General features: G+C 42.3%; 1 protein-coding gene across 7 annotated transcripts in view; it reads left to right on the top strand.

Moving 5' to 3' along the window:
• Nucleotides 1-18,083, top strand: part of enah (ENAH actin regulator) — a 117,137-nt gene extending 99,054 nt beyond the window's left edge. For 4 of the 7 annotated variants that reach the window (XM_035995680.1, XM_035995679.1, XM_031321095.2 and 1 more), the window contains 9 exons: nucleotides 2,379-3,170; nucleotides 4,986-5,299; nucleotides 5,762-5,904; nucleotides 9,726-9,774; nucleotides 10,654-10,708; nucleotides 10,832-10,898; nucleotides 14,029-14,113; nucleotides 15,442-15,499; nucleotides 16,663-18,083. In XM_035995680.1, coding sequence (XP_035851573.1) covers nucleotides 2,379-3,170; nucleotides 4,986-5,299; nucleotides 5,762-5,904; nucleotides 9,726-9,774; nucleotides 10,654-10,708; nucleotides 10,832-10,898; nucleotides 14,029-14,113; nucleotides 15,442-15,499; nucleotides 16,663-16,700 — 1,601 coding nt within the window. In that variant the 3' untranslated portion in view covers nucleotides 16,701-18,083. Of the gene's footprint in view, nucleotides 1-2,378; nucleotides 3,171-4,985; nucleotides 5,300-5,761; nucleotides 5,905-9,725; nucleotides 9,775-10,653; nucleotides 10,709-10,831; nucleotides 10,899-14,028; nucleotides 14,155-14,313; nucleotides 15,137-15,441; nucleotides 15,500-16,662 lie in introns of those variants that run through there. The other 3 variants (XM_035995682.1, XM_035995683.1, XM_035995678.1) reach the window with 3 other exon arrangements.
• The last annotated feature ends 4,592 nt before the right edge of the window (nucleotides 18,084-22,675 follow it).

Below are 22,675 nucleotides of genomic sequence, written 5' to 3'. Positions count from 1 at the left end.
TGATCTCATGTTGTTATAGAGGAGGAGAACCAGGAAATGAGTCGGGGAGGAAATGCAACGCTACCCAGCCACGACCGAACAGTGTGCGTCGCCGCGACGTGTAGTTACATTACGTGATTTTTTTTTTTTCTCCCATCCTGTAGCCTACTCGCGCCCCCCCAGGAGAGTGTCTGCGCCCCCCCAGGGGGGCGGGCCCCACCGGTTGAGAACCACTGATCTAGAGATAACGTGAAGATGTATTTTTTCCCCATCAACCAATCGATTGGTTGAAGAGTTGGTAGAATTTTGGTTGATCAAGATCTATGGTTGACTACAGCCCTAATCCTCTCACAAATTTCAGTTAAATTTTATTTATAGTGTCAAATCCTAACAGAAGTTATCTCAGGACACTTTATAGATAGAGAAGCCTACGTCAAGAACACCCTCTACCTGTAAAATGTCCTGAGACAAAATGAAGATGTTGAGTTATTTCAGTGTGGTAGTAAATGTATAGTGTAGATTTCAGTTTGTCTCTGAATAAACGCTGCAGCTCATTAAAACCCAGTAAAGTCCTGTGTCCTGTGAAGTGAAGGGGGTTAGCCCTGAAGCGAGCATCAATGTCCCAACCACAGTCTGGAAGCTGAAGCAAGACCAGTTAACAACATGTTTACAACAAGAGTGGTAGAGCCGTCGTCGGTGTGCACTTTAGTTTGTGTGATTTGTTACAGTACTGTTACTGACCAAGAGGAGATGAACAAGGATAAGGAAGAAGATAGAGGAAGATCAGGAAAAAAATCCCAATGACATTATTTTCCCATACAGTCATGTGAAAAAATTAGGACACCCATGCTAAAGTTGACTAAAAAGAGGAATAAAAAAAACATCTTTTGGAAAGTGATCTTAATGCCTTAATTAAAATTACAGGGGGCATAAGTAAGTACACCCCTGTTAAATTCCCATAGAGATTTTTATTTTTAAAGGCCAGTTATTTCATGGATCCAGGATACTATGCATCCTGATAAAGTTCCCTTGGCCTTTGGAATTAAAATAGCTCCACATCTTCACATACCCTTCACCATACCTAGAGATTGGCATGGGGTACTTTTCATAAGATCATCTCTCAATGCAAATCAGACCAGCTATTAGGCTAACTGAAATAAAACCATGCCAAACTCTATCTCTCTATCTCTAGGTGAAGGGTATGTGATGATGTGGGGGGTACGGTGAAGGGTATGTGATGATGTGGGGGTATGGTGAAGGGTATGTGATGAGGTGGGGGGTACGGTGAAGGGTATGTGATGATGTGGGGGTATGGTGAAGGGTATGTGATGATGTGGGGGTATGGTGAAGGGTATGTGATGATGTGGGGGTATGGTGAAGGGTATGTGATGATGTGGGGGTATGGTGAAGGGTATGTGATGATGTGGGGGTATGGTGAAGGGTATGTGATGATGTGGGGGTATGGTGAAGGGGATGTGATGATGTGGGGGTATGGTGAAGGGTATGTGATGATGTGGGGGTATGGTGAAGGGTATGTGATGATGTGGGGGGTACGGTGAAGGGTATGTGATGATGTGGGGGTATGGTGAAGGGGATGTGATGATGTGGGGGTATGGTGAAGGGTATGTGATGATGTGGGGGTATGGTGAAGGGGATGTGATGATGTGGGGGTATGGTGAAGGGTATGTGATGATGTGGGGACCAAGGGAACTTTATCAGGATGCATAGTATCCTGGATCCATGAAATAACTGACCTTTAAAAATAAAAGTCTGCCTGCCTCTATGGGAATTTAACATAGGGGTGTACTTACTTATGCCCCCTGTATTTTAAGGAAGAACATTTATTTATTTACGATACATTAATCATTCACAAAGAAAATGGGTGTCCTTAAAGATTGGATTTTTCCTCATTTTTTTAATTAAGGCATTAAGATCAATTTCCTAAAGAAAAAATTTTTTTATTCCTCTTTTTAGTCAACTTTAGCATGGGTGTCCTAATTTGTTCACATGACTGTATGTGCCCGGTGTGTTTGCCTTTAGTCTAATGGGACTCTAGGTCTACACTAAAGCATCTATGCTGTGTTGTCCTCTCTTGTCTCGCGTGTCTCTGGCTCTGTCCACAGTGCTAACACCTGTCCACTAACGTAGACGCATCACTTCAGCCCAACAAAGTACACACAGCCTGGAATAAGACTTTGTATAGCTCTGTGCTGTTTTTTCCTGCTTCATCTGCCCCCTTCTCTTTTTTCCTCCCTCCCTACTTCCTTCTCTCTTTCCTGACCTGCTGTCTTTCCCTTCTGTGTGCATGACGGCTGCTTCTTTCCTTCCTTCCGTCCGTCACTCCTTCCCTACTGTCCTGTCTTGTCCTTGGCTTGTCCAATCGCGTGGCGTACATTTAGCCTTCGAAAGCACCCTGTACACTCCCACGCCTCAGGAGTACAGCAGGACGTCCTCCACACCTGTATCCCCATCCATGCCTACCTACCCAGCCCCCGGGACGCCCTCACCCTCCTCCACCACGCCGCCAACCCCGCCTCTAAGGCATTCGGCCTCCAGATTCGCCACCTCTCTTGGTTCTGCCTTCCACCCAGTCCTGCCTCACTACGCCACTGTCCCGAGGCGACAGCAAGCCTTCCCCCAAGCCCCGCCTACTGCTCTGGCCCCCGCCCCTGCCCCACCTCCTCCACCCAAGTCTGTGGTGTGGTCAGCGAGCAACTTCACTCCCCTGCCCCCCTCACCCCCTGTCATGATAAGCAGTCCCCCAGGGAAGGCTGCTGGTCCGCGGCCGCTCATCCCCATTGCAGCACCTTCCCCTCTCACCCAGAAGCCCCCCTCTCCGGCCCCCAACGGCCCACCCATGTTCCCTGCACCTTCTCCCGTGACCATCTTGCACAGCCACACCCCTATCGGCAACGCCTGCCCCACCCCGCCTCCCCCACCTACCCCGCCCCCTCTCCCCTCCCCCAAAGCTCCCCCTCCGTCTTCCTCCTTCGTCTCGTCTTTCCCCTCCTCATCCCAGGCTCCTGGTGTGCCCTCTCCCTCCACAGCGCCCCCTGCTGCTGCTGCTGCCGCCGCCTCTGCCTCTACTGAGCACCTCTCCCTCCACGTGGGCCTGGGCCTGTCGGGGCCGGGGGAGCCGGACACAGCTACAGGCCCAGAGGGGGGCTCCTCCTGTCAACCCCCGCCCCAGGGTAAGGCCTCCAGTCCACACTCTTGTCTCTCTGTCTCACTGGCTTTGTCCCCTCTTCGTCTCACTGCTTTCTGACTCACACACTAACACGGGGGCTAGTGAACACTGTTAGCTTGCTACTGAGCGGGCCACAGCACAAAGTGAGTCCCATAACACAGGCTAATGGTGTCAGAGGAGGAACATGTCGGCCCTGGCTGCTGTAACCACACTTCTCCTCAACTGTTCATTAAAACAGCTGCTCACTGATGGTTGTGGGATGAAGTGGCTGTTGCTCAGGCCTGGCTGATTTCATAAACTGCATGTACGTCCATTTGTCTGACGACTCTTCATTGCATATGAAACATGTTTGGTCTTACAGCATGGCACGTCTGTCTATTTGATATTTATTTGGAAAAAAAAAACAACATTTCACTAGAATTATTCACTGAGTTCCTGGTTCAGTCTAACACATAGCTGTGCTCCAGTGACCTTTCTCCCTTTCTCTGATTGGCCTCGGGAGCTGTTCTACTCACCTCTGACCTCAGAGGTCCCCCTTTAATATTGATCACAGCTCAGCATGTTCACATTCCACCATAGATTATTGATCATGAATCGAGGTCTGTGATGAGAGCTGAGAGCAACGTAATTATATTTCATTATTATAATAACTTTAGTAAACATCTGGTTAATTAGTTTGAAGGGAACAAAACTTATATTTATCAGATTATAAATGTTCTTCTATAAATCCTTTTTAGGTATCTATGAATTAGGATTAATACGACTGCACTGTGTGTGTATGTGTGTGTGTCTCTCAATGTCTCTGCTCCATTTATTAGAATGTATTCCTTCCAGATAGTGTTGAGTTTTAATATACTGGTATCTATTTTCAGTACAATAACCATGTGTAACTAACCACATTTGTCGTGTTGCCCAGTCCTGTTTGATCTATGGACCCTGTCACTAATGCTGCATGTTGATCAAATACAATGTGCTGTGATATGATATGGCATGATGTTGTATTCCATGTTCATTATTGCACCACAGATTCAATGACAATGGTGTAACCTGTTAAAGAAGATTGTTTTAGCAGGTTTGTCATGTATGACAATCTTCCACTGCTATAAGTATACAGTACAAGAAGATAGTCTCTCATAGCCAGCTCTGTCTCTACAGCACTGTGGAGTAAGGCTGGCTTCACCACAGATGCATTCTGGGATAGGAGAAAGAAACGCTCTGTGTTGTTTGCATTTCTTTAAACCACTCACAATGGTCTTGGGCGAGGCTGAGCTCTGGACGCAGCGTCGGTGGCAGATGAAAAACTAAACAGTTTCAGAAACAATTCAAAGTTCCTCATAGCTACTTCAAATGAGCTGATACGGTTAACCCTCATTATCTCTTACCAGTGTATCTCTGTGTGTACTTCGTCCACAGCAATCCCACCAATCAGTCCCAAAACCTCCCAGTTAGAGAGGAAATGATCTAAACATATTCTTAGTAAATCTTTACAATCATTCCCTGAAAGAACCAAGCAGGTCTGCCTTGTTACACCGTCCACATCTTCTTCTAAACTTGACATTTTCAGCGTGCAGCTTGCTAGCTACAAGGTTGTTGTTGTTTCACAAAACAAACTGAGTTTTGAGGGGCATCCGCTGGAACGTTTATCCAGCGATTATCCAGTAAATGAACTGCCATCCATCCAGACTAAGCAGAAGATTGCAGGGAGGGAGGGGGCAGACCAAAACTGAATGACTCTGTGATGCTTTCCTAACAAGTGACAGTTTGAACTTCATTTTCCATCTTCGCCCATCCCCCACCTTTTGTCCCCTTCCCCCAACAGACTTGGTGCAGACCCCAGGGTTGACCACCCCCACCCCTCCCCCACCTCCACCCCTGCCACCCAGCTCCACTGTGACCTCCATCCCCTCCACCCCAGCCGGCCACCCTCCCCCTCCCCCACCTCCTCCACTCCCTCCTACACTGACTCCAGGCGGGACCCCCCCTCCTCCCCCATGTCCCCCCCCTCCTCCTGGAGTCCCCCTCCCTCCCCCGGCACCTCCCCTTCCCGCCGGACTCTTCTGCCCTGCCGAGGAGCGTCCCGTCTCAGGACTGGCTGCCGCCCTCGCCGGAGCCAAACTGCGCAAAGTGCCAAGGGTGAGCGCCTGATTGGTTGTCTGATCAATGGAAGGCTTGACAACGCATGTCTATACTCACATAGCTCTTCATATCTGTACCATACAAGCTATAGTACATAAACAAATTATTACACATTATTAGCTGCATGTGCACACACAGCCCTCACACATTATCTTCATAATCATCACACACACGCCGGCATGCGTGCGCGCACACACACACACACACACACACACACACACACACACACACACACACACACACAGTCACCATCTGTGACATCAGACTCAGAGGAGGCACTTCAGACACTGCACGTCTGCTTGTGTGTATAATGAAATAACACATACAGTGTTTTTTTTGTATATTTATGGATTTTCTGATATAGGATGAAAATAAAAAAGACCAATCATATGATTTCAGTTCAGTACCAGGTTGATACTTCTGTGTGAATGTAAAGAGGTGTTGCTTGTATCCCTTCAGAGTGACGATGCAGGGGCTGCTCTGGCAGCAGCCATGTTGGGGGCTGGAGGGGCCGCGGGGGCCAAATCTGAAGCCAGAGGCAACGGCCTTCTGCCTGGAGGAGGGGGGCTTATGGAGGAGATGAGTGCCCTATTGGCCAGAAGGTAGAGTCCCATTGTCACATATTATTAGCTTAATTATAGATCAAATCTATCTATCTATCTATCTATCTATCTATCTATCTATCTATCAAGCTCAGAACGTACACATATGGCACATTCAGTCAGTCATAAATAAAGCTACTAGGACAGCACTCCAATCTGAGTTTATTGCCACACAACAGATGTTTCGGGCAGCGCCCTTCCTCAGCGTATGTCAATTACAACCAATACTCCTCACACAGGTGGGTTTAATACTACAACCAATACTCCTCACACAGGTGGGTTTAGTACTACAACCAATACTCCTCACACAGGTGGGTTTAGTACTACAACCAATACTCCTCACACAGGTGGGTTTAGTACTACAACCAATACTCCTCACACAGGTGGGTTTAATACTACAACCAATACTCCTCACACAGGTGGGTTTAATACTACAACCAGTACTCCTCACACAGGTGGGTTTAATACTACAACCAGTACTCCTCACACAGGTGGGTTTAATACTACAACCAGTACTCCTCACACAGGTGGGTTTAGTACTACAACCAGTACTCCTCACACAGGTGGGTTTAATACTACAACCAGTACTCCTCACACAGGTGGGTTTAATACTACAACCAATACTCCTCACACAGGTGGGTTTAATACTACAACCAGTACTCCTCACACAGGTGGGTTTAATACTACAACCAGTACTCCTCACACAGGTGGGTTTAATACTACAACCAATACTCCTCACACAGGTGGGTTTAATACTACAACCAGTACTCCTCACACAGGTGGGTTTAATACTACAACCAATACTCCTCACACAGGTGGGTTTAATACTACAACCAGTACTCCTCACACAGGTGGGTTTAATACTACAACCAATACTCCTCACACAGGTGGGTTTAGTACTACAACCAATACTCCTCACACAGGTGGGTTTAGTACTACAACCAGTACTCCTCACACAGGTGGGTTTAATACTACAACCAGTACTCCTCACACAGGTGGGTTTAATACTACAACCAGTCATAAGTGGAGTTTGACATTTGAGCCAGGGGGGGCAAAAAAAAACAAAAACAAACTCATTGTAGAAGCTGAGACCTGGTCTACCACTTGGGGAACACAGCACGAGCACATATGGACAAAACAAACATGCTAAATAAACATATGTTTATTTTTAAAGAAGATTTTAAATTACATTGTAACAATTTAACAACTCGCCCTTATGAAATCCAATCGCAGCACGGCTGTCTTGGAATGCAATAGACAGACGGTGGCAAACTGCCCCGACACTTAAATTCAACTAAAATGTAACCGTGAACAATCAGTGTTGGACCTACATTCTGTTGAGATGATCTCCAAACGCAGAAACCAAGAGCAGTCACACCATAAAAGGTTAAGACACGTTAAGAAAAAAGATCCGTATTTTGCCGTAATCCAATGACACGAAAAAAAAAAAGTAATCCACAGCGATCAGGAGATCCACTTCGCCGTTTAAACAATGTGGAATAAAAACGTATAAAAGTCCAAATCTACACAAAACACGCAATCAATTAGGAAGTTGACAGCAAATTTATATACATGGCATTTAGGAAACCTTTACTACAACGTTGGCACGGTAAGATGTCCAGACTAGTGCAACAGTAATTTTAGTTTTTTGCGTCCTGCATATGTGTCGACAGGTCTCAGGTGAGAGCCAGAGCTCTGAAAAAATTTATTATTTTTTACTAAAGCAGTAGGCCTATATGAAATCAGATGTATTACCTACCACCATTTAGTTGTTTTATGTTATTTAAAATATTTATAAAATATCTGGTCATGCCATGAAACAATGCAATTACCCCCTTCAGCCGCCAGGGGGGGCAGTGCTCCCCCTGCCCCCCCCGCAAACTCCGCGTATGCAACCAGTACTCCTCACACAGGTGGGTTTAGTACTACAACCAATACTCCTCACACAGGTGGGTTTAGTACTACAACCAATACTCCTCACACAGGTGGGTTTAATACTGCAACCAGTACTCCTCACACAGGTGGGTTTAATACTACAACCAGTACTCCTCACACAGGTGGGTTTAATACTACAACCAGTACTCCTCACACAGGTGGGTTTAATACTACAACCAGTACTCCTCACACAGGTGGGTTTAGTACTACAACCAATACTCCTCACACAGGTGGGTTTAATACTACAACCAATACTCCTCACACAGGTAGGTTTAATACTACAACCAATACTCCTCACACAGGTGGGTTTAGTTATGTACAGCACAGGTGGAGTTAGTCATCCACAACTAGCACATTAATCCCAGCAGATGGAGCTACAACCAGTCCAGATCAGGGTTAAACACAAACCTAAACATTAATAAGCAGTGGAAAATAATGTTGGTAATTGAACCTTAATAAAAACTCAAATCTTCAAGGAGAACCCTAACTGACCAGAGACTACACTACCAGGCCAGAGAAACCTACAAGAAAGAAAATAAAACATGAACATGGACTCAAATCATTTCAGTTGAGCGTATGTCAATTACAACCAATACTCCTCACACAGGTGGGTTTAATACTACAACCAATACTCCTCACACAGGTGGGTTTAGTACTACAACCAATACTCCTCACACAGGTGGGTTTAGTACTACAACCAATACTCCTCACACAGGTGGGTTTAGTACTACAACCAATACTCCTCACACAGGTGGGTTTAATACTACAACCAATACTCCTCACACAGGTGGGTTTAATACTACAACCAGTACTCCTCACACAGGTGGGTTTAATACTACAACCAATACTCCTCACACAGGTGGGTTTAATACTACAACCAGTACTCCTCACACAGGTGGGTTTAGTACTACAACCAGTACTCCTCACACAGGTGGGTTTAATACTACAACCAATACTCCTCACACAGGTAGGTTTAATACTACAACCAATACTCCTCACACAGGTGGGTTTAGTTATGTACAGCACAGGTGGAGTTAGTCATCCACAACTAGCACATTAATCCCAGCAGATGGAGCTACAACCAGTCCAGATCAGGGTTAAACACAAACCTAAACATTAATAAGCAGTGGAAAATAATGTTGGTAATTGAACCTTAATAAAAACTCAAATCTTCAAGGAGAACCCTAACTGACCAGAGACTACACTACCAGGCCAGAGAAACCTACAAGAAAGAAAATAAAACATGAACATGGACTCAAATCATTTCAGTTTACATTTTTGCAGAAGAAGAACCGACTTCATTCAGACAGTTCAACGCTGTCAATAACTGTGAAATATAAAGTCTAGATTGGGGTGGGTTAAAGAACACAGCAGGACATCACACAAATGGTGACACTTCCCCCACCGCAGCACCCTGCAGCCAATCACCTGAGGCTCTGGGAAGGCAGCCGTACGGTTTCTGATGAAATCCAGATCTTGTTTCATATACTTTCATAATTTGATATAACATTTTTTGGTTTCCTTATTTTAATCTGAATTGTATTGATTTATATTGTGGTGACATTAGATTCCCATTAGATCCCATTGGTCCTTACCTTAGGGCCCATCATACGGCTACATTCCATGTGTATTCACTGGATGTCAGGAATAGCAGATTCAAATAATAAAAGGTACCCAAAACAATCAATGTATCAAGCAATCAAGCAATGTGCTCTAAATGTCAGAATGAACAGCCAGCATTTATGCTGAGTAGAAAAACAACAAGACGAGAATATGTATACATATATATGCCAAACGCCATGTGCCTGATGGGCTCTTTGAATTCCTTTAGAAAAGTACTTTTATGCAACTTGAGTTTAATTGTATCTGGACTTTATATCTCACAGGAGAAGAATTGCAGAGAAGGGCTCGTCACCTGAACCTGACCAGAGATCAGTAAGTACCAGCTTCTGTCCTGGCTACATTTTGTTTATTTAGGTCTAAAATATCCTTACTCACGGCTCACTGTTGAATCACACAAACACTCCTTTGTGTAGTAACAGCCATGGTTTCCTCAGTGTACAGGCTATACCACATTCACTACATTCCTGTCCACAGTGTGAAACATTACACACAGTCTAATCACTACTCTCACCTACCCTAACATCTGCAGAGAAAACCAGGCCTGCATTTAAAACAGGCTTCATTTCTAATGTATCATAGTGTTTTATCATATCTTTTTATCCCATCAGTACAACATGTCATACTCACCAGTCTCCAGTCACTTCCACTTGGCTGTTTTTTTGATCAGCTGTAAGCTAACGTCAATGAAAGAATTATTAAATGTCTTCCAGCAGCTCACGGAGCAAAATCCCTCCCTTTCCTGGAAGGCTTTTAATGTCAAACATCTGCATGAGGTGTTGACTTGTAGTCACTTAATTGGCCTAAACTACAGAGTAAGACTTCTAACGGGTTTTTACTTATTTTCAGCATCAGCGTCTGATTTTAAAAGAGAGAAAACAACGGCTAAGTCAATGTATGGGTTATAGGTTGTCACAAATCACCTGCACTACACAGGTGTACCATCGCCGCCATGGGACATTAGTAGCACAATTATAATCTACACCTCAATGAAAAAAGATGCAAGTATAGATACATGGGAGGTGTTATTATGGAAATTAGTAACCCCTTTATTATTTCACAGCATTTGATACATTTGCTATCTGTGTTACTGATAAACACAGCTGAAGATATGCAGTCTGTGTAGAAACTCCCTGATCTCCCTCTGAGGGGAACTCATGTTTGACATTTGACCCTTGTCTGTCTGTCCAACAGGAGGAGGGGGCCGAGATCAACACAACCCCTAAAGTGTCAGCCTGTAGCACACCAGGTGAGTGTCAGAGGGAACCCTCCTGATCCATGGCAATCACTTTCATCACAGCTGTTTGATATTGGACATCCGGTCACATGGGTAGAGAAGTTTGGTTTTCATATGTGTTTCCTTTTTCTGCAGACATGCCCAGGAAGCCATGGGAAAGAACAAACACCATGAATGGTAGCAAATCTCCAGTTATTGGAAGGTACAGCATCTCGCCACTCCTCTGTTGGACATGTCCTTTCTCTGTATTTGTTGTGTAATGTTACTGTACATTTTACATCTAAAATGGTTCAGAAGTTTCATTCATTTGAATTCATGTGTTGTCTACCTGAATGGCTAGCAGCGATGCTACTAAACGTCCACCATAGGGGCATATTAAAACACATTAGCATCAGCTAGCTTTAGCATGATGCACTGCTGGGGCCGCTCAGCACTGGCTAACATCACTAAAGCTTATGTTGCCTTCATGTGCACGTTGGATGTGCGTCAGACACCCAACGAAAGCGGAGGGGACTGTGTGCCAATGAAGAGGAATAGCTGCGTATCACATTTAGCTAAGCAGTTATCAAGGCTACTGATTGGATTGTATGTTGGATGAATGAATTCCAACCACATGTACATTTCACTGCTAACATCTAGCCTTATATGAAACACATATGACCCTGCATTCATCTTAACTGGGACTGTCTAGTTCTCTACCCCAGTAAACACATTATTTGGAAACTGCTCAGTAATACTTCAAGATCCAACTGTAGTAATTAGTTAGGACAGTAATAGATGCTTTGGAGTGTACTGAGGGTTACAACCATAGATATAGAACATATATGTATAGTTAAAACAGTGCTAAAGGTTCAGTAGAGAGAAACCTTCAGAACAAAGCTGAGTGGGTGTTCTGATCAGCCATGACTCATTAGGCTGGGGGGGTGTCACATAGATACTCAGCTGTGTCTCTGCTGCTCACACAGACGAGACGCTCCGTGGAGAAATCCCATGGGAGCAGATTCCTCCAACAGGTAGAGAGAAAAGGCCCTGCAGGCTTGTGCAGAACAAGCCAGGTTTGCTGTGATGGACGTGGTTTTATTTTCTAATGCTTGGATCAAACCTTTGGAATGGATCATGTGTTCCTGTGGTTGATATCTTATGAGATCTAGTCTTTGTGTTTGCATGCTGCTCTGCCTGCTGCCCTTGTTCTTTAAAACAGGGAAATCCAAAAGTGTGTGTCACACATTATACACCCGTCCTATCAGACACACGAACACAGTCCGCCCAGTGCACAGGAGACCTGGCACAGTGTTATCATTGTAGAGCCAGAACAGATCCAGCAGGCCCTCTCAGATAAGGCTCTGCAGTGTGAGGTGTGTGTGTGTGTGTGTGTGTGTGTGTGTGTGTGTGTGTGTGTGTGTGTGTGTGTGTGTGTGTGTGTGTGTGTGTGTGTGTGTGTGTGTGTGTGTGTGAGAGAGAGACTTGTATTGTATTTAAAACTCCTCCTAGTCCAGCCCGTATCCACACACACACGAGAGAGGAGAGCAGATGAGCGCTTATTAGAACTTTAATATGTGACCCACAGAGAGATGTGTTAAGCACATGAACTTATAACCCTGCACATGTTTTCATTAGAGTTGTTTCAATACCGATACCAGTACCTGAAAAGCATCCCATAATGCCTAAAACACTGGTATCAGTATCGGCGAGTCTATGCACCGATCTCATACCACGTCATTTAGCCCTGAAGAAAATCTACTTTGAGGTAGTTTATTTCTGTTCTTTCCTTATGACTGTCTAACTAGATATTAAAAAAAGTTCTCTGTTTATCTGATTATGTTTCAAGAAGGGTTTAACCTGAGACAGGCTGTGCAACAATGGTAGCAATCATATCACAACCATACAGGGTTAGTAGTGTACAACTGATAAAATAATAATATATGCAGTAGATATGTTAAATGCACTGTTAATGGATCTCAAGTTCAGGTATTAGAATTAGTATCAGGAAGGAAAGAATGGTGTCAGAAGATCTCTAGTTCACACTAGTTTTTATAGATTTTATGATTATTATCAAAAAAGCAGCATTCATGGCAATTTAAGAAAAGATAAGATAAGCCTTTATTGTCTCCTATAGGAGAAATTCATCTTGGGCATTCGAGAGAACGAAATGGTGACACATCGCACATAAACACCCAATAAACATACAGTTAACCTACATAGAAACATAATCATACATTATCTCATCCAATGCTTCAATGAACATCTAATAAACCTCACACCATTTATAGTGAAATAAATCACTCACATGACCTGATTTAACTGTTTGTTGATTTGAACAATAAGTTGTTTGTTTTTTTGATTACTACTGTTAAATTGTTAAAGCATTATTCCCCTATTTCCCAGTTTGAATATTGTAAGAGTTAGGTTGTTGGACTGAGTGTAAACTGTGCAGCTGTGAATCATCTTTACACTAGAAACAGTATTTCCAACCCATAGCTACTAAATGGCCCGCTGCAGAGCTCATTTCCTTTTCTTTCACTTCTCCTTCCTGTCATGCTTCCTCTCTTGAAAGTGATTGGCTGCTGTGTGAACAGAGCTAGGACCCCTCTCAGTGTGGCTGGCATCCTGCTGGCTTAGCGCTTGTCTTCAGACATGTGAGAAGAAAAAGGTTGCACCTAGCAAGTTTCAATGAAAGATGCAAATTGAAAATAAATGTCTTTGATGAACATTTTGAAATGAACAACATTTTCCTTATTAAGTTTTATAAATTGTTGAGAGCCCCGTGTGTGTGTGTGTGTGTGTGTGTGTGTGTGTGTGTGTGTGTGTGTGTGTGTGTGTGTGTGTTTACATGCATGTCTAGGTAAGTGTGCATGCTATGTCCAGGATTTGGTTCGGCAAAACGGAAGTTTAAGCATCTTTTTGTGTGCACATGACAATAACTGAAGTAAATTCAACAGGTTTTTGCTGTCAGATGCCACAGCTAATAACCCTGGGTGTTATGAGAATCAGAGTTGATTTTCAAGTTTATGGCACAAAATGTTGAAATTATTATAATTTTTTTTTTTATTAGACATGCACAGTTTGAGTGATATTTATCCAGTGATACTCCAGTTTCAGTTGTTTTCCATCTGTAAGATGAGTTGCAGTCTAATGTATGTTCTATTTTAGGTGCTAGTAAGTAAGATGCTGCGCTTTGAGTGATCACAGTGAATTCAAAATGTGTATAAATTTGATATACTGTACATGATAATACTGTAGCAGCCAGAGTTGAGCATCCTGTTTCTCTACCTCATTCCTATCTCTGGTTCTTTTCCACTGAGCTTCTTTGGGTTCTTTGTCTCTCCTCACAGACCTAAATCCACTCCTACACCTACTGCATCCTTAAGTGCCAACGGTGTGCCAACAGAAGCTGTTGACTATGACAGATTAAAACAGGTAGGTGAACCGACTTTAACATTCATTCAGAGACTTGATGCTTTTTTTTTTTTTTTTTTTCAATTTATTTATAAGGGACAATGTGCAATTAAAACATAAATGTGACCATTTGATGCATTGTACCAGAGGTAGCCTTTGGCTAATTTACATCTGCAGTCCCTCGGAAAACACAAATACAAATACAACATTTTAAAAGTAAGTTTATCACAGCACATGATACAAATGTGACTGACCCTGACCCAACCAGATCGGTATTCCTCTACAGGTCTGTTCTGACTAGAACAAGTCAGACAGTCTTTCCACTGACGCTGTACTGGAGTCAGTGAGATGATCCACTCATACTGTATCAGTGCACTGTTCTACCTCTCTGTCACTGACAAGGATTTCATAAGACTTTCACGTGTTAAATGGTTTAATACAATTGCTTTAATTACGTCCACATTTCACATACGTTCATGTTTCATCTGTTTGGCTTTCTTATTTAATTCCATTGGATGTATTTTGAAGTGTTTCTTCCTGAACCTCCTATTTGCAGGGACTGGTACTATCTGTTTGTTTCTAATACTGAGCAGATCTACAATGGCCATCATTTGCAAAGTAAAAATTCAAGTTTTGCAAGCGTGACGGTAATCTGACTGTATTCTAATTATCAATTAGCTTGTCAACCATTGATATTTCATTGTGATTGTGCCGTCAAATTGCTCATTTCAGGCATAGTTTACACTGACACGAGGGTTTCCATTGGCGTTAGCGTGCAGCTATAAGGCAGCTCCTCCCTCTGGCCTGAGTCAATGAGCCTGTTAGATAAGTCCTGAGTCTCTCTGAGTCCGGCCTATCTGTCCCCACAACTGCTCACAAACCCTTTACTATACTCACTGTCATGGTTGCTTTCTTATTCAGAGGGGTTTGGAGGCAAAAGCAACAAGTCATCCAACCCATAAGTTGATATCGGTGGTTTGTCCCCCCTTCTAATACGACCCACAGGAGAGTTTCATATCTAATCCAGAGAAGGTAACGGTCGCGATTTTAAACACGTCGTTAATGTTGTGAAATGGCCCCAGTTTGGTTAGGTTTAGGCACCAAAACTACTTAAGTTAGTTAAGTTTAGATTCTTAGAAAACAATCTCACAGGGAGTCCCACACAGGGACCAAACAGGGATTAGCTACTTCGTAAAGAAGACAGAGAATTTCCCTTTGCCAGTCGGCAGTGCCTCCACCTAACTAAGTCCTAAAGCCTCTGTGTTAGCAATGTGCAAGCGGAGTGGAAGGTGGAGTCTGACATTTATCCCGTTTGTATGCAAAGGTGACTTTGTTTCTTTATTTTTTAGGACATTCTGGATGAGATGAGGAAGGAGCTGTCAAAGCTAAAAGAAGAGCTCATTGATGGTAATTGTCATTGAAACCTGTGCTCTCTTTTCACACACACTAACAGTGAATCTATACACCAAACACTACAAATGGCAATGCAGCAGACACTCTTACTTTTGTCTGTTTAGATAACTTGTATTTCAGGGGTTTCTTCTGTTTAAAGTGAAATGCTGGCTGAAGACAGGATGTGGAAAAAAACATACTCTCTTCTAACAAATGTACAGTAATACATTGGTTGATATCAAAGGTACTGTATTGTTATGCCTCAGAATGTGAATAATGTTCACATGCATCAGTGTATGTAGCACTCATGTTGTTGCAGATGACAAATGGCTGCATTCACAGCAGCCCGACCAGACACTACTGTAGGTGGGCAGAGCGCCCCTATGCTGCTCCACCCTTTTTGGATGGGTAGTCCGAAATGTGAACCAGTGTTCTGAACTATTTTTCTTGTCTGTTGCACCTTAAGCCAAAATGTGGGGATCTGGAGTTTGTATAAAGTAACAAAACATGCCTTTCAAAAATAAGGTTGCACTTAGCAATGCTAGCAGGAGTTATACTTACAAAGGAATATGAGAACACCCAGGCTTGATCCGGTCCTGAATATGAGGAATAAATGGAAGTACGATTCTAGTTTGTTACAAATTGGGTCTTTATATATCTATATTGTACCTACCAAAGTAGCTTCTGTAGGCCAACAAAAAGCCCCCAAACACTGGAATTCCCTCCCACCCCATATCAAATCCTGTAATACAATTGCCAGTTTTAAATCAAACCTGAAGATGTATTTTTACTCTCTTGCTTTTAACTCCCTTTAATTCCTTTTTTTTTTTTTTTTTAAAGATTCAGAGCTATGAACTGAACTCAACTTTTTCTTATCTTTTTGTATTTGCAAATTTTGTTCCATTGTTTTATTCTATGTTACATTATTTGACTTTACCTTTGCCTAACTATATTCATGGAACTTTGCACATTTGATTATGTATCTTTAAGGCATACTGTTTCTGCCTTCCCTGCTCTACCTGTAAAGCACTTTGGGTCAACTGTTGTTCGTTTAAATAAAATGACTTGACTTGACTTGACTTAAGTTGTGTTTTTGGTTCCTTACTTTACACCAAATGCAGCCTTCTGAACTGGGTGATTCTCACATGATGCGTCTGTCTTTGTCTTTGTGTCCTCAGCAATCAGGGAGGAGCTGGGGAAGTCCAGCACGGCGTAGAGGAACCAAACTCCCTCTTCAAAACATCGACATCCACGTGACCCGACGGACAAATCCCCGGCCAATTTAAGACATGACAGAACGGAAAATAAAATCAACAAACGGTGATGATGACAATAATCATATTAATACTGAGAGAGGACATTATTGGATAGAACAACAATGGACAGGGTGGTGGTGGGAGGCTTGTAACTCTGAGAGCCTGCTGCCCCCGCCCCCTCCCACTGAGGGCATCGCATCCTGGAGGACAGTGTCTGAAACAGAAGCAAATGTCTTTATGCAAAGTAGATTTCTCTCTCCTTGTCCTATAACAACAAGAAAGAAAAAGAAACACAAAACAATCTTGAACTCTTCTATGATTCTGTATTAATCATTGGCGCATAAGTGAACAGCAACGGTGATGCTAAGAATCAGAACTCTTGTGATTTTAAATGAATGAAAAGGCACGTTTAATTAAGAGAGTTTGGAGGCAGGAAGAATGGGGGATGGAAAATATCAACTTTTTTCCCATAATGCCATAGGGGTAGGGTGCGTGCGTGCGTGTGAGTGTGTGTGTGTATGGGGACTGACAGTCTCTGGTGAAGTCCACCACTGCAGGACACTGTAAAGCTTGTCTTCCTCAAATACTATTTTACCTGAATATGTACAAAGGAGAGAAAAAGTTATTTAGAAAAAAGCATCTATCCACCATGTCTGTTGCCGTGTAGATCTACGGCCATATCAAGTAGCTCAATAATCCAATCTTCTCTCGTCTGTGGAATCATAATCACAAGTGCTGTTGTCTCCCGTCATGTCTTGTCCATGCTGTTGAATGGCAGGTGGACGGACACGGAGGGCAGCTGCCATTCACACGGCAGCCGTCCTAGCTCTCTACCAAACCTTCTCTGGCAACGCAAAGCGCTGATTGGCTGATACCTGTCAAGCTAGTTGACCATGGTGACGTGACGTGTAGCTAGAACTGACTTTTCTTCCTGTACGTTTTGGTTTGAAGACTCTCTGGGTCTCTGTCATATTTAGGTACTCTGCATGCATGGTTGTTTTCTCTAAACGCTGAGGGTCACAAGTCTGCCACGGAATGACATTAGCAGTCACAAGTTTTATAACAAGCAATAAGTGTAGCATCTATTTGAAGGCCCACCTGTCCCAGTCCTAACACCACCAAACATGTCTCCATGTCTGTCTGTCCCCATTGGACAATGTTACTGTGGGACACCTCGCCACTTTTCGTCAACTTTATCGCAGATATTCTGTGACCCTGAAGGCTGACAGGACACAATACCAGAGCAACACTGTAAGACATGATTTCATGGAAAATCACCATTTTTTTTGTCACAATACTCTCCTTTTTGTTTTTGGTTCATTTTCTATAAAGTATTCCAAGGATACTGTGTCTTTTTATCCTTTATTACTAAGTGTTATTATTTTACTGCATTTATAAACTTAACCTTTTGGAAGGTGCACAGGACAACCCAAATGTGTGAGAGATGGTGTCCATATGAGGACATGAATGTGCCATTTACTATTTCTAGTGCTTACTGTTTCATCTTCTTTTCTCCTGCCAATGTCAAATCATTAACATGAGAAACTGTATCGTTACATAAACGTACTGTCACGTTATTCTAAAAACACTTCAGTGCTGAGTTTGTTTCACTAAAAGTACAATCAACCTGAGAGGGATATGTTGGAGCTGTAGCTAATGTCCTGTCTGTCCTGGTGAGACTCTGAGGAGGATATGTCTCTTGCCGTGGGGTCTACAGGACAACAATCTTTTGACTTTCCAAAGGAATCCAAGGTGATAGGATATCTTGAACCGGTTGTAAAATGATGCTTTATGTCTTAGCATCTACAGCGTGTGGTATCTTGACTGTTCCATGCATCATAATTGAGAACTCACAAGGCAATACAGTGTGCATGCTATCATCACAGTTCACCCATTTCATGTTGATTGCTTTCCGTAAAGTTGGGAGACTTGCAATTGGCCTATTTTGAAAAAGAATGGTAACAATTGAATCAACAATGGCTGAAATATCCTGACTTTTAGTCCTACAATTCCCATAATTCAACTCCATAGCATCTTTTCATTTGATGCTCCCTGCCTGATAATTGTAGACATCTTTCAAACTCCACACTCTCACTTTGGAATGTTAAACATGTAGTCTCCAAGCCTAGGCCGAGAAAACCCTGATGACATCACTATGATTAGGATTGGGCATCGAGAGCCGATTCCTACTTGGAATCGTTTCAAAAATTACGATTCCAGTAGAATTGTTTTTTCTTTATTGGAATCGTTTGGAATCGTTAAGAGGATTTGGTTTCAAATCCAATCATCGCTTCCCAATTTAACGTGCAAGTTTTGGTTTCCGAAGCGGCCAGGCCAGGTTGTGTTGCAGCCTTGGAGCACAGTAAGCAGCGCTCTAGTGTGGCTTTATTTTACGTTGAAAAAAGCTCAGTAAAACTGCTAACCACTATTTAATCAAAATACAACTTTCCTCTTATTTGTGAAAATAGGCATGTGACCCGTTTCAACTCCACCCCTCAAAGAATCGGAATTGGGAATCGATAACAACCGGAATCGAAAGGAAGAATCGGAATTGGAATCAGAATTGTTAAAATCCAAAGGATGCCCAACCCTAACTATGATGTTATCAGACTCAACAAAGCCTCTAAAGAAGCACAGAAGACATTATACAACTGTTTTCACTGTCTGATCAGAGAGCCCCTTTATTATGATGGGGAGAAGCAGCTACCGCGAGCCAAAGGTTTGTTAATCAGTGGCTGTGTTCTATGTATATGACGATGTTCAAGGGCTCGGATGTTTGAAGATGAGAAGTCACAGATTTGAGAAAGATGCTCTCATTTGCTTTGGATTAGGTCAAATTTGTTAAATACTGTGATGAGAAAAATGAATGGGTTAATTACGGTCAGTTCTGTTTCATGCTCTCTCTCTGTCGATAAAGTCGTTTCCTCTTCTCATCCACTTTTCTAAATGGAGACCCTGACCCAGCCATGAGGCTCCCTGTCCTGAGTTTTTACATCCACTGCACTTTAAGAGCAAACTCACAGAGCAATCCAACATGCTCTGATAACATAGCCTCTGTCGCCAACAGTGTGGCTTCCTCACCAAAGGATTCAACTAAGCATAATCACTCTCAACAAAGTCGCCTTTCTGATTTTTGTATCATTTTGATGAGAATAAGATGTCTGTCTCTATATTCAATCCTTTGGACGTGATTGCAGGTGAAATGTTCTGATCAAGACAAACTCTTTGTGAAGCTGTGTGGTTTGTGCCTTGTTCCGAAGTTGCATTTATTATGTCAAACAGACATAAAGATGACTAGTAATAATATCTAGGGACTGTCATTATGATCTCATGCAGTTTTTATTAAGTTTGGCTTTGTTTTTTATTTGAAGGGAGAATTTATTGACCTTGGTACTACTGTTCCCCGCAAAGAAAACGTCTTTGCACCAAGATCTTTGTTTTTTCCATACATGTGATTTATTTCCATACAGCTGTGAGGTTGCTTTTCTAACAGCTCAGGAGTACAATCAAGCGTTGAGAAATGAGGCCTGGAAGGGTTTAAAGATGAGCTTCGCTCTGACATGATTTTTCTAAACCTGAAGTCCAGATGAGTCTGACTGTGTGTGTTCTGCATCTCAGCTTTCTTTACATGCTTAGAAATATGTAGTGATGTCTGCTCCACGCTGATGTCAGATTGCTGATGGAAACATTTATCTTTGTCCTTCAACCCAGTTTTCTGCCGAGGGAACTGATGCATTTGGCTGAAGCGAGAGTCCAGATTTATTTTTTTCTCATCTGCATTGTACCATACTGTTCTCATGTTAGTTAGTCTTTTCTTACATGCTAACATATTGATTTGTTTGAGCAAATTAAATAAAAATTGCAGTACAAGACTAGAAGTTGTTTCTTTTAAAATGATGCTCACTGTTAGGAACCTTGAGCGGGGTTTTCAGCTTTACTTGGTTTAGCATCATCTTATTTTTCAGACTTGTATAACAACTATCAAACAGCATTTTAGCTCATTTTGTCCCTCATGGTCTCTTCAAATTTTAACTCCAAATGAGAGTTCCATATGTAACTAATTTACTAACTCTTTAGTCAGAGAACTGACTCAGTAATATTGATCTAAAGTTTGCAAACATTACATCTATAGAACTGAGACATGGTGTGTTTCATTACTTAGGATTTCAACTTTTTGGTTGTAAGAGAAATATTGTATTCATTTTTCTTTAAACGGTAATGTCTCACTTTAAGTGAATATTGACATTGCAGTCCCTGCAGGCCTTATTGCTTCCTGGTTTGCTTACATCTGTCATTACAGCAGCTCAGCCTCGGCTTCAATAACTGTGACAACATGTCTGACAGCGGCTCACATTCATGCTTGGCGGAAGAGCACAGGAAGAGGAAGAGCATGCCCCTTTATTTCTTCAAGCCTGATGGATGATGCATGCAGTCTCTCTGCAGTCCTTCCTCCGTGTGCAGCTGTCTGTCAGTGAGCTGAGCCAGACTGCTGCTGCCGCGCTGCATGGTGAAAGGATGACTGAACTGGGGTCAGTTGGGGTTTGCACTTTCATTGTGCTCAGCCACAAGGGATATTCTCAGAGGACTTTGTACTGACCCTTCCTACCAGAGTCAGATGCAACAAACCTCAATATTTTAAATGTTTTTGATTGTGCAAAATCAGGGTTTTGTCCTTTTTTTTTTACACTCTTGCACAACTATGTTTTGGGGAACCTTGGTTTTGTGTACTTACTTATTTCCAGTTCCAGCTCAGCTGTCCATCCGTTGCCTTTGACTTTGTACATTTTAATTTTTGCGTGTGGTATTTTGCAAAAGAATGAATAGTCAGTTATTTGTATTTCTTTGTTTAATTGTAGGCTATTAAAGTTGCAGAAAAGCAAAGTATCTAAATACAACATATTTAATGTTAAGTTATTAGAAGTAACTTTCACAACAGGTTTCTGGGTGACACTTGCAAAAACTGCAGTTGCTACAAATATTATTATACTTCTGGTGTGTTTAAGATTAAAGAGACTTGCTGCCCTTTATTGGTTCTAAAAAGGTTTCTGGGCAGCTTCCCTTACAGCAACACTTCCTGTGGGCGGGGCATAGAGAGGTCTGGCAGTGCATCTGCAGTTCATTTGAGGTTTGGTTTGACTTGCTTCCAGAGAGGGGCTGTGCTGTGGTGACTGCCGAGAGAAAGACGAGGAAGCCAAGACAACGATGATGCTGTTATTGGATTGGACCGTTTGAATTTTCAAAATCAGTTTTTCTTCCTCCTAATGTGTTTCTGAGCTTTGGGTATGAGCCGCAGGTGTCACAGCAGTCAGCTCTCCCATAAGCATTTGCTTCTCACTTTCCCACAGAGATGCTACAGTATGATCGGCTACATAATTACTGTTTAATGAATCCCTGACAAGTTTCTTATTTGGAAGATTTCCTCATGATAGCAAACCAGAAATATGAGGACAAATAAGTGTTTACTATGCAACATAATTATGCAAATATGATTATAATTATAATGATGTAAGTATTTTAGAATGAATGTAGCTACTCTGATAAAGCGTCACATGTGAACACAATGCAACAGAAGTGCAGTCTATACGTAATGCATCAGATTAACAGCATGACAAGTGTTCAGGAGTAGACAGGAGCAGAAACATCTAGTGTCACTTTTTATTACCCATGAAAATGCATAAAACGTAAGAATTTCACCAGGATTCTTGTTCTAGCCACAGGCTGCATTATTAAATAATATAGGCCTATATGAATGTGTTATCTCACATTAATACTAGATGTAATGTTTGTAATTTAATAACAGTAACCTTAAGTGGATTTATATTTGACTACTTTTTATGTTCATTTTCGAAATAATTACTTATTTATTTCTCATTTATTAATTTATTAATTCGGGTGTTAATGTTGGATGTGATGGAGAGTTTATTATGGTTTTTGC

Source organism: Sander lucioperca, chromosome 19 (genome assembly GCF_008315115.2).
Source record: "Sander lucioperca isolate FBNREF2018 chromosome 19, SLUC_FBN_1.2, whole genome shotgun sequence".
Classification (NCBI taxonomy): domain Eukaryota; kingdom Metazoa; phylum Chordata; class Actinopteri; order Perciformes; family Percidae; genus Sander; species Sander lucioperca.
This window is presented reverse-complemented; position numbering and strand designations above follow the sequence as displayed.